General features: G+C 38.3%; 1 protein-coding gene across 2 annotated transcripts in view; it reads left to right on the top strand.

Annotated features, from left to right (window-relative positions):
- Window positions 1-13,129, top strand: part of ZBBX (zinc finger B-box domain containing) — a 108,438-nt gene that overhangs the window by 40,855 nt on the left and 54,454 nt on the right. For both annotated transcript variants that reach the window (XM_036243551.1, XM_036243550.1), the window contains exons 7-8: window positions 4,559-4,714; window positions 10,083-10,257. In XM_036243551.1, coding sequence (XP_036099444.1) covers window positions 4,559-4,714; window positions 10,083-10,257 — 331 coding nt within the window. The remainder of the gene's footprint in view (window positions 1-4,558; window positions 4,715-10,082; window positions 10,258-13,129) is intronic.

The raw sequence follows: 13,129 nt of genomic DNA, 5'->3' as shown, positions 1-13,129 counted from the left end.
AGTTGAGAAAGAAAACTGTTTCAGAGAGATTAAACAATTTGCCCCTTTAAGCTACTTTTTATAATGCCATTGGATATACATTGGATCTGGATAACATTTGATCTGGGCCTAAATGATAAATAGAATTATAATAGGAACACTTGCCTTTCCAAGTAGAGAGGAAAACTGGCAAGACATGGAAATAATCTACTTATGTACATTATTGATGGGAAACACCTTTTTAAAACAATTTTTTTTTTTTTTTTTTTTTTGCTAGTTCAAACAATTCACAGTTACGGGTCGTTTCCAAATATGCTTGCTACAGTAAAGGCACCCCTAAATCTCAATGTCTTAAAACAGTAAAAGTTTACTTTTTTCTCACCTAAGAGTTTAACATGGATGTTCCTAAGACATCTTCCCTTTTAGGCAATGATTTGGTGACTTTACCTGTAGCATTCACTGTATTCGATATGTTACTTCCAGGGTTACCATACACCATACAGTACAAAGGGTGGAGAAGGCACATCCGTTTCTTACCACCTTGCCATTGCAAGGGAAACTCATGACGACTTCCCACATTCAGTGAACTATCACAGAGCCCCATCAGGTTCCAGGGGAGCATTTCCCAGGGTGGAGAGATGTGAGTATCTAGCAAGTAGTTGTCAATTCTTCTTTGGCATGAGTATGGGAGATTGGGTTTGGAGAACAGGAAGCTACGAACTATTACCATGCGTGATATATTTTTCACATATCTAGGAACTTTTAAATATTGTCAAATAGCATGTTATAGTACTGTAGTGAATTTCTAATCTTATTGGTTCTGTTAAATTATACACCTCTTAGTTAAGAAATAGAGGGTTTAAGTTTGTTCTGTAATTCTACTTTTATAGAATACATTTAACTTTGTTGTTCAAAAGTTTTATTTTTTTCGAGGATTATTGCCCCCAACCCTGCCCAAATATGTACACGACAGAAAAGATGAGCAAAAGGAGAATCTCTGTTCCTTCCTTCAGTGTGCTAGTCAATCTGAAAATAAACCTGAACATAAACCAACGACAAATTTAAAAAAAAATTAATTATCTTAGTTTCAAGAAATCATAAGTCAGGCAAATTTTTTGTGTTAGTATGACTCAGTAGGGAAGAAGATTAGGCTGGAAGAAGGAAACCCTTGGTTCTAAATCCAGCCCTGGCCTCTTGTATCCATTGGTTTTCACTTTAGGTTCATGAGCTTCCATTTCCTTGTGTAAGTAATGGTGATCGAAGTATCTGTTTCCTTTCCTGGAATGATTGTTTTAAGGAAAAGAAAAATAAAGTATATATATATACACTTTTAAAACTGAGCAAAGTAACATTTAAATATTCAATCTAAAAATTATTGTAACTGATAGAAAGATTCACTGTAGGACAGGAATAATCTTTATTTTGTGTTAAATAAACATTTGTACTTGAATGATAATTCTGTTGTGATGATTTAATATAAAATTAATACCATTGTTTTTTATTTTGATATTTGATAAAATGAAAACTAGATATTCTAACCCCCTTTGAAATCAACAGGCTTTTATTCTAGGAAATTTAAAATCAAGCTTCAATTGGGTCATTATGTTTATTTATTCATTTATTTATTTTTTATCTTCACCCGAGGACATTTTTTCGTTTTTTTTGTTCAGCTAGAGTGGGAGGGAGAGAGAGAGAGAAACATCAATGTGAAAGTGACACATCGAGTGATTGCCACCCACACGACCCAACCAGGGCGGGGGACAAACTGCAGCTGAGGTACATGCCCTTAGCGGGAAATGAACCCAGGTCTCTCTGGACTGCAGGCCAATGCTCTAACTGCTGAGCCAAACTGGCCAGGGCTGGATCATTATGTTTAAAAAATATTTACTAAAATAGTTATTTCTGGAAGGATAAAGCATTACCATTGGCTTGATTTTCTTTTGTCTTCTTTTAATTTTTTTCTTCTTAAAGCAACTGTATTTAACTTTACTTTATAAACAATAAAATGCACTCATTATTTCTGTGTGTTCATTGTTTAAAAATTGTGGTAAAGCCCTGGCCAGTTTGGCTCAGCGGTTGGAGCGTCGGCCTGCGGTCCGGAGAGACCCGGGTTCAATTCCTGCTAAGGGCACGTATCTCGGCTGCAGTTTGTCCCCGGCCCTGGTTGGTTGTGCGGGTGGCGACCACTCGATGTGTCCCTTTCACATCAATGTTTTTCTCTCTCTCTCTGTTCCTCTCTCTCCCTCCCACTCTACCTGAACAAAAAATGGAAAAATGTCCTCAGGTGAGGATGATAAAAAAAACAAAAAAAAAATTGTGGTAAAAAAGAGATAACATTAATGTTTTCATCATAAGCATTTTTACATGAGTAGTTCAGCAGTATTAAGTACGACGAGTAATAAAGAAGCTATAGAGACCTAATGAACACTATAATGAATATGCACAATAATACTGTACTATAATTGTGAATTTCTTTTTTTAAAAGGGCTGCATAGGTCTAAATGGGCTTTGTAATGATCATTGAGAAACCTGGAGCAATGCCATAGATCCGTATGTGCACAGCAATGTAGTTGCATAGGTCACCATTAGTCATTTTGCATATATAGTTTATTAATTCAGTGTAAAGTAACACCAGTTAATTTGATGTTCACTGATTAGTTCCAGAGTCAGGTTGAATCTTAAATTTACGAAAGATCATACTGGAAAGTATGTAATTGTAGCTCTTTAAGTAGGTGACTAGATGAAAATTTTAAAATAGGACAATTTCCACCCTGGCCAGTGTGACTCAGTTGGTTGAGCATTGTCCATGCACCAAAAGGTTGCTGGTTCAATTCCCGGTCAGAGCACATTGGGATGTTTATGGGTTATGGGATGTTTCTCTCTCACATTGATGTTTCTTTCTCTTTCTCCCTTTCCCTTCCTCTCTGTCTAAAATCAGTAAAATAGGCCATTTCCCTGGGAGAGTACAACATAATTATTTCTGATCCCTGCTGGAGTTTCCTCTGTCTTAAGGACATTTGCTGATAAGTAAGACCGACAGCATGGAGGACCTGGAAAGCATCATGCTAAGTAAAATAAGCCGGTCAGAGAAAGACAAGTAGCACGTGATTTCACTCTTATGTGGAATTTAATGAACAAACTGAACTACTAAGCAACATAGAGACAGACTCATAGACAGAGAGCAGGCAGACAGCTCAGAGCAGTGAGGGGTGAGGGCGGGGCTGGAGGGATGAGCAATAAGGAAAAAAAGAGAACTCATGGACAACAATGTGGTGCTTGTGGGTCGGGGTGGAAGATGGCATAGAGGGGGTAAATGGTGATGGGAAAAGTAAAATAATAACTAATAAGTGAGACCTGCTGCTTTTGTTCCTAGTGCCAGGTTCTCCGAGAGCCTCTGAAGGGCCGCATCTGCCCCTTGGGCTTTACTGGTCCAAGCTCAGGTGGCGCTCGGAATCCCGCAGTGGCCTGGGCAGACCAGCGTAGTTCTTGTAGGAGACTGCTCAGAGAACAGGGCCTTCCTGAGATGTGCCTGTTCCTTTTCAGCCACTCTGAGGAAGGTACATGGAAAGGTTATTTGAATTATTTTTCTCATTTATTTTAATTCTGGAGTCCTGCTCCCTCCTCCTCACACCTGATTTGTGCCATGTGTTATTTTCCAGGCATAGTGGTGGCCATACAAAGACTTAAGAAGGCTTGATTTTTTTTATTCTGTGAGCTTATATGGTATCATGGGATAGATGGACACCCAAAGAAATGTAAAATCAATATTGTAAGGGTTTGTAGAGACCTCTGCAGGGCAGGAAGAGGGTACAGACAATGGGCACCTCACACAGCTGGGGAAGGAAGGCTGGGAAAGGGTCCTCCAAGCAGAAGTAACTTGGGACAAATCTGGAAGGAGTAGAAGTCTGCAGGTGAAGAAGACAGTGGAGGATGGAGGGCCTTCCTGGCAGCAAAGCTCAGGAGCACTGACGACGTGAGGAGAGGCTTGGAGTGCCCTGGGGCGCTGCCGGTGCACACACTTCCTGATCTGCACTTTGAAATAGTACTTTCTAAAGATATTCGTCACCAAGGACTACGTATTACTTCTTATTCAGACTCCTACTCGATTAGCTGCATTTAGTTCGCTAGTCGTGTGTGCATAAAACACCACCTCTGTTTATTTGGGGTTGACCTGGTGGAAAGGCCATGTGCATTAGAATTGTGTGCACCTGGGGTCACTTCCCAGCTCTGCCACCCACTCCCCGTGTGACAAAGGGCAATTTAGTTAAACACTCAGAGCATTTGTTTCTTTATCCCTGGAACAGAGATGAAAATTGGTATGCTTTAAAGTTGACTTTAAGATTCAATAACATCTTTTTAAGATACTTAAGATAGCATGAGCCCAAACTAGCCCCTCAAAACATTGGCAGCTAGTCACTATTGTATTGGTTGATATAAATGTCAATATGTATTTTTAAATATTGAATAAAATACATTGAACTTAGTCGTTATAGAATAATGAAATATGATTCAATGTATCTAAATTACCTAAACTTATATATTAGGCTTTTTAGTTATATGTTTGTTTGTTTTTTAATAGGCAAAATCGCAAATATTATCTAATATATTGGATGTTGCCCATCGGTTTATAAAGGAAGTTAATCCAGATGAACCCAAAAGGAAGAATCACTCTACAAAAGAGATTATTGAAAGTCAGCATAAACCCAAATCTCCTCTGCCGGACACCAGCCCTGAGGTAAGCTGAGGGAAACATAGGACACATTCTCTGTCATACATGGTCATGGAGACTGTCATGCATACACTTAACTAGAGCTGTAGAGTCTGCAGATTATTTTGTCACATTGTTTAATATAAATTTGTTTTTATTAATCAAAAACATCTTGACTATTCAAATCCCTTTAAGCATATTGCTTTGACTTCACTGCACACTGATTTTTTGATGATTGATCATTGAACTATGTGACTTTCTGGGCATTTCTACCATGTTAGGAAGTGAATGAGTATTTGGGAGGAACATAAAAATAGATAACACAATGCAATATAATGATTTTGTATTAATCAGGACTTCAGAGAAGCTAAAAATAAAAAACCTTGCCAGGTGTTTTAGGTGACAGTTAATCTCACAGTTTTTAAAAGTCAGATTTATACCAAATGCTGGTGGTTATTGAGATCAATTATTGATCCCATTGGTGTGCTAGATAAGTTTCATCAACTCCTGTCCCTATTTTTATAATAGCCTTGTTGCATTGATTTTTTAGCAAAACACAAACTGCGTCAGATTTTGACTTATGTAATAATCCTCATTCCTTTGGATGCCACACACCTCACTGCAGTTCAGAAACAGTGCACAGCTTGGCCAGAGTCACACAGCGTGTGACCTGGTGACAGAAGGAGGCTTGAACTTCATCAGTCTGTTGAGTTCCAAACCCATGCTCAGAGGACATACGAGAAAGCGTGTGCTGTGCTAGTAGGGCCTCTTTACAGCAGAGGGACTAGCTTGGGTTGCCCAGGAAGGTCAGCAAATTCACATGGGTCTGTGTTCTATTTTTTTTTTTTTTAATCCTCACCCAAGGACATTTTCCCATATTTTATTCAAATAGAGCAGGATGGAGAGAGAGAGAGAAACATCAACCTGAAAGGGACACATCGAGTAGCCGCCACCCGCACGACCCAGCCAGGGCCGCAGACAAACTGCAGCGGAGGGAACTGAACCTGGGTCTCTCTTGCTCTAACCGCTGAGCCAAACCGGCCAGGGCGGGTGTGTGTTCTAATAGACCTGCCACGGTGTTGGTGAGGAACCACCGAGAGTGGCCGGGCCTCATAATTACAATAGTAACGTACCAAAGACCGCAGTGCCCGACACTCCGAAATATGGACATGTAACTTCCATTTCTGTCTTTTCTTAATTATTTATTTATTTTCCAGATAAGAAACCAGTGGCAAAAAACAGTTTTTATAAATTGCCCAAGGCATTACTGGCAGTGGAACTTACATTTGAACCCAGATATTTTGATTCCAAATTACTTGCTTTTAACCGCTACTCAGAGACTGTGGTTTTAAGGTTTTTCCTTCATGCCTGCCACTTTATCTAATTTATCCCATCGGCAATGATAGTGATAAATCAACAGCTAACATTTATTAAACACCTGATACTAGGCATTGTGCTTAATTATTAACCTCTCTTATCTTACTCAGTAATCACAATAATCATATAAGTTTTGCATTATTATTACCCCATTTAACAGGTGAGGACAGTGGGGGCTTAAGTTTGTAGCCCTACTAAAAAGCTATAGAACTTATTTCTTTTTCTGAGCTTCTTCTAATCCCTACATTAAATACTGCCTCTTGTCCACATAGGTAACTGCTGTATAGATCCTCCACCTCTTGTCTTAACATAAGAACGTTTAGTTATATACGCACTTTCCTAGAGAGGAAACAGAGAATCTAACAGGCTAAGTAAATTAAACATTAAAGAAACATATAACTGATTTCAGCATCTCTGTGGGTAGGGTCCAGACATGTGTGGTCTTAGCAACTGGTGAGTGATTCTGGTGAGAATTCCTGGCTGGGAGTCACTGTCGAGCCTCAGGTGCGACCTGTCTGCAGTGCACGCACCGAAGAGATACCCCCCTGTGCTGGGCCCTCTCTGTGCGGAAGAACGGTGGTTCTGAAGCTGTGATAACATCAGAAGCTCTGGGTGTACATTCCTGGTCTGCCACTCAATTTTTTTTTTTTTTTTTTACATCTGGGTTAGAGTCCAGGAACCTGATTTTTATTTATTTATTTATTTTATCCTCACCTGAGGATATTTTTGCATTTATCTTTAGATAGAGCTGGAGGGAGGAAGGAGGGAGGGAGGGAGGGAGGGGGGGAGAGAGAGAGAGAGAGAGAGAGAGAGAGAAACATCGATGTGAGAGAAGAACATCGACTGGCTGCTACCCAAATGACCCCAACCAGGGCCGGGGACAAACTGCAACAAAGGTACGTGCCCTTAGAGGGAACTGAACCCAGGACACTCTGGTCCGTGGGCTACCCACTGAGCCAAACTGGCCAGGACCAGGGCCAGGAATCTGATTTTTAATTAATTTAACAAGCAATTTCAAAGCCTGGAAGAGTCAAAATGGTGCTAATGCTTACTCTATCTGTCTTAGGGTCTTTCTTACGGATTCAGGCCACTGGACATTCTTAGGAAGGGGTACAGTTCTTGAAAGAGCTTTTATTTTAGAGACTGAAATCTGGGTTTGAAATACTGCCCCTGATTTTCTTATAGCGTTTATAACAACAAGCAATTTACTTAGCCTGTTAGATTCTCTGTTTCCTCTCTTGGAAAGTGCGTATATATATGTATATTTGGTGGGGGAGGAGTGGAGATAAATTTTTCTTGCAAGGCTATTGTGTGGCCCAGAGGGGTAATGAATGTACAACATTGATTCTTTAGATTCTCTAGACCTTTTAATATTGGGCAGGGTCATGTTGGGCTCTGAGTGGAGTGACATATGACAGATCTTGGCTGAAGCACTACACAGCCGATGTGCAATCTGCTGGCTTTTTTCTATCCTGACACCACTATGCGGAAGCCAAATACTCCAAAGGCAGAGCTGTAACATGCAAATGCCTTATATCTCTGTTGCTTGGAAAGGAGCTGCCCTGGGGAGCTGCTGCAGTCACTGCACACAAACCTCTGCACTGAGTTTTCAATGCTTCTTCATTAGTGCAGTGTACGTATCTACACACGCACACACTCACACATTGCCTACTGGAGCCCTGTAATTACCTTCCCACATACTTCTGAAACTCAATATTTTCAAACGGAATTCATTACTTCTCCTCCCAAACCCATAGATGTTAGTATTGTTGTCAGCCGATCTTCAGCTCCCCAGGCCGGCAAGAACAGTTACTTCCTATGGTCCTTTCCCTCCTGCCTCTGCACATCCAGCCTGCTACCATGTCCGGTGCAGTCTACCATCGAAAATCCCTCTTGAATGTTTGTGCATTTCTATTCTTATTGTTATTCCAAATACTAAAATTAATTTTTTGTTAAAGTCCAAAATGTTTAGAGAGCATATTTCATTCCAGTCTTTCTCTTCCAAGAATCAATAATATTTTCAATTTTGTATGTAAGTATTTATTGAAACCAATATTAATATACTTTGCATTCTGCCCTGCAAACATATTTTTTATACTTAACAAAATATTTTGATATCTATAGCAGTACATTCTAGAACCTTCTTTCTCTGTACAGTGGCCATAAAATACTCCATATAATGGGCTTTTATAAATCTCTTTTCTGCTGACCAACATTTACCCCTTTTCAATCTTTTGCAACCAAACCATAGTATAAAGAATGTTTGGGAAAATGTTGTTTTGCATATATGTGTATATGTACATAATGACTTCCTGAAATTCCTGAGTGCGTAATGCACTTGTAATGTTGATATTGCCAAATGGCTGTAACAATTTCATTGGTTTCCTTGCATCCAAACTCACTGTACCCCCAGTTTCTCTCTTTTCCACATGACTGTGTGGCACTCTTCAGTGGCTTTGTGTTGCCACGAAGTTTAAGTCTAATTTTCTCAGTATGGCAGACAGGATGCTTCATGATCTGCCCCATTTGTCTTTCCCCCCCTTTATACTTTTTCCCACTTTCACTATAACGATATAAACTATGTCCAGTTTCATGCCGCTGTGCTTTTGGCTCCCAGTCTTAGTCTGTGTATCATTCCCTCCCTCTGGAATCCGGCCCCTGCCCATAGAACTGTTGTTTATCTGAGTTAAATACCTGCTCGTGCACCTGTTTCTGTTGTGGACGTATTAACCTGTGGTTCTGTGGCCAACAGCTAGCACAGTGTCTGACAGGTTCCCAGATGCTTTTTCTTTATATTTAAATTTTATACATTTATTTAACAATCTCCTCTCAATTGTACTCTAACAATCTGCCAGTTTATTTTGCAATTAAAGACTGAACATAAAGGATTCTACTTTTGTATCTAGAATACACACAATGGAGATTTAACAATTTTATATTAGTATAGGTAATCCACATCTGATAATTTAACATTGGTGTGGAATTTATTTTGTGTTGATTTCCTGATTTGGATGTTCTCTCTGATTCAGTGGATAACTACCAAATCCTACCTTTTGTGTGTTCACAGTGGATTTATATTTTGTACTGAATTCATCCTTTCCCCATCATTATGTTAAGAAACATGCAATGTTTCATATTCATTCATTCATTCATGCATGCATTCATTCATTCATCTAACTTTGTTATAGGCACAGCTCTTGGCACTGAAGGGGAAAATATTCCCTGAGTTCATTGCATCCTAATGGGGTGAGAGAGAGAGACAATAAACAAATAACATGTAGAGTAAATTCACACAAAGAAGTTTTATTGAGAAAAATAAAGCAGATAAGGGGTTAGAAGGTGATGGGGGAAAGAGTCTATATTTGTAGGGTCATCAGCAGGGTCCTCACCTGCGTTTGAGCAGACTGAATGAAGTGAGCGGAACGGCTGCGTGGTGCTGTGGAGAAGGACCGGTCCAGGCATTGGATGCAGCTAGTGCAAAGCCCTCATGCGGGAATGTGCTCCGTGGGTTCCCAGACCTGCAAGAACATAAGTGTGGCTGGAGCAGGGTGGGTCCTAGGGGAGAACGGAAGGAAATGAAGTAGAAGTACAAGGTTGTGTAGGCCCCTGGAAGTCCTAGTAGAATCTGGGGCTTTGTAGAGAGTCACTGGAGGGTGTTGAACAGAGGCCTGACGTGATCAGATTTGCATGTTATGCACCTGCTCTTTCTGCTGTGGGGAGGTTGCAGGAGCAGGAGGGTCACATACAAGGCTGTCGTCACTTTCTAGGGAAAATACTAGTGAATAACATGAGGACAAATCCCTGGTCTGGTAGGATCCAGTTTTAATTTCTGAAGAGACCATTTATAATTGCAGATACGGTTTTAAAGAAATCAGTAAAACATACAAATAAGTACAACTTTAAAACATGCTAAGTTTTAAAAATGTGTGACTTAAAATGCCTAACAATTAATGCTGCTGCATTTTAGGACACAGACAATTTAGTAAAACATATTTAGAGACATTTTTAATTGGTTTAGATGGAAATTTCAACAGCACAAGAAGGGGAATGTACAAACCCGACACACAGGCTCTTGCATGAAGGGTCATTCGATGAAGAAGCTTCTGCTCAGTCCTTCCAGGAAGTTTTAAATGAGTGGAGAAATGGGCGGCATGGCAACAACGGGAAACAGAGCTCACCTGCAGCAGAACCAGGTATAGCTATTTTAATAAAATGAATGTTGTAAAATACAGCTGAACTCAACTCCTTTCTCTGTGAATATAAATGTAATATTCAAAACTATTAACTTTGGGATAGCAGTTATAACTCCTCAAAGAATATTCACTGTGTGACCATTGGTTAGTGGATTAATATTTGTAGATCTCCTGAACTGGGCTTTGGGGATATTTGTGTTTGTTTGCTATGTAAATTCAGGCTCTCAAACTAATAGAAAATTGGTTTCTTCCAGCCCCCCCTCCCCCTAGCAGAAAGCTTTCGTCAGGACAAGAATTTCTTTACTGAATTGTAATTACAACACATAAAACAGGAGAATCTGTGAGAAAGAAAATTAAAGAATTTTTTATACATGTCTTGAAAAATATATTCCAAATACTGCTGTGAACTTCAGGAGAGAATTGATTATCCTGTTTTTCTTTTTTTTTGGAAAGAATACTTCTTGTTTTTATTTTTCCTTGATGATTTCACACTCATTTGCTAGACATTGAAGAACTAGGTGACTAAAGTATACAGTATCTTTGCTTTGAGTTTCCCAGTAACTCTTGCATCCTTTAAAAAAGTACTTGATTTAGCCCTGGCCAATTTGACTCAGCGGTTGAGCGTCGGCCTGTGGACCAGAGAGTCCCGGGTTTGGTTCCTGCTAGGGGCATGTACCACCAAAAAAAAAAAAAAGAAGTGTTTGATTTATTAATTTTATTACTCAGAATATTATAGAGACTTCCTCTTGCTTTTTATTAAAAATAAAATATTAGATAATAAATTTCAAGAATGAAATTTTTTATTCTTTTTTAGTGAGGGAACTCTCTTGATTATTCCTCCTTTATAATATAGTATAATTTCTAACATTAAGGTATCATGTACCATCTTCTCACTTAGAGCTGATTTTTTTTTTTTTTTTTTTTTAATCCTCACCCGAGGATATTTTTTCCATTTTTTTGGTACAGATAGAGTGGGAGGGAGAGAGAGAGAGAAACATCGGCGTGAAGGGACACATCGAGTGGCTGCCACCAGCACGACCAACCAAGGCCGGGGACAAACTGCAACCAAAGTACGTGCCCTTAGCGGGAACCGAACCCGGGTCTCTCCGGACCGCAGGCCGACGGAGAGCTGATTTTTTTAGTAAATAATTTTCTCTCCTTTAAATCGTTTTCTACATTGGTTATGATACATTAATTTTATTAATATTTCTAAGACTTTACTTGTTTACTCTTATTGTATACCTCAATATAACTCTCCTTGACTATGTTTTTATATACTTTTTATTTTAACTTTCACATTTTGATGTACTTTCTACTTTTCTACTCTGAAAGGGACTAAGTCTTTCATAGAAATATCTTTTTGATTGTCCATTTTGAAAGACATGGCATTTAAAGTAATGAAGGACTAATTTAATAAGTTAAATCAGATTAGGTCAAAGAAGTCCAAAACAATTTAAAATTATTTAAAATTTATTTTTCAATTATAATTTATATTCAGTATTATTTTGTATTAGTTGCAGGTTACAGCAGAGTAATTAGACAATCATATACTTGACAAAGTGTTCCTCTTGATATTCCCAGTACCTACCTGACACCATACACAGTTATTACAATATTACTGACTATATTCGCTATGCTGTATTTTATATCTCCATGACTACTTTGTAACTACCAATTTGTATTTCTTAATCCCTTCACCTTTTTCACCCAGACCTCCAACCCCACTCCCCTCTGGCAACCACCAGTCTGTTCTCTGTGTCTATAAGTCTGTTTCAATTTTTTTGTTCATTTATTTTGTCCTTTAGAGTCTATATATAAGTGAAATTATATGGTATGTCTTCCTCTGACTGACTCATTTTACTTAGCATAATACCCTCTTGGTCCATCTATGCTGTCACAAATTGTAAGATTTCATTCTTTTTTTTTTTTTATGGCCAAGTAATATTTCATTGTATATGTACCACAACGTTTTTTATCCAATCACCTATTGATGAGCAGTTGGATTGCTTCCATATCCTGGCTATTGTAAATAATGCTGCAGTGAACATAAGGGTGCATTTTTTTTTATTTTATTGATTTTGGTTTCTTTAGATATATGTCCAGAAGTAGAATCAATGAGCAGTTCCATTTTTAGTTTTTTGAGAACTTTCCATACTATTTTCCATGGTGGCTGCACCAATCTGTATTCCCATCAACAGTACACAAGGTTTTTTTCCCTCCATATTCGCTCCAACATTTTTTGTGGATTTACTGATAGCCTTTGCAGGTGTAAAGTAACATCTCACTGTGGCAAAATCATTTAAAATTTTTTCTTTACAGTAGAAATAACTACATTATAGTAATAATATTATAATTATTTCAAATAATTTGGTTATAACAAAAAAGTTACCAAAAAGAAAATATAAATAACCCTGTCCTACAATCTGAGATAACCAGTGTTAATATGTTGGTACATATTTTTCAATAATACAGTTAGACACTTGTGCACACACACACACACACACACACACACACACACTGTAGCATAAAGGAGGTCACGCTATATATACTATTTGTTAACTTTTTCACTTAGATTTGGTCATGGACAACCTTTCATATAAATAGTTATACTTCATTATTTGTAACTGTTATATAGCATTCTGTATGCCATGATTTACTTAATCAGACCTTTATTGATGGATATTTTGTTTCTAATTCTCACTATTATAAAAGAAGTTATGACCATCTTAGCTATTTGTGTACTTGCATAATTACCTTAAAATAAATGTCTAAATGTAGAAATGTGTCGGTGTTGATTTATTTTGTGAAAGTTTCATGAATATTATCAAATTGTCTTCTAAAAAAAAAATTACAGTTTTATGCTCACTACCAG

Source organism: Molossus molossus, unplaced genomic scaffold, assembly GCF_014108415.1.
Source record: "Molossus molossus isolate mMolMol1 unplaced genomic scaffold, mMolMol1.p scaffold_m16_p_5, whole genome shotgun sequence".
Classification (NCBI taxonomy): Eukaryota; Metazoa; Chordata; class Mammalia; order Chiroptera; family Molossidae; genus Molossus; species Molossus molossus.
Note: the sequence above shows the minus strand (reverse complement) of the source record. Positions and strands in the feature narration are given on the sequence as shown.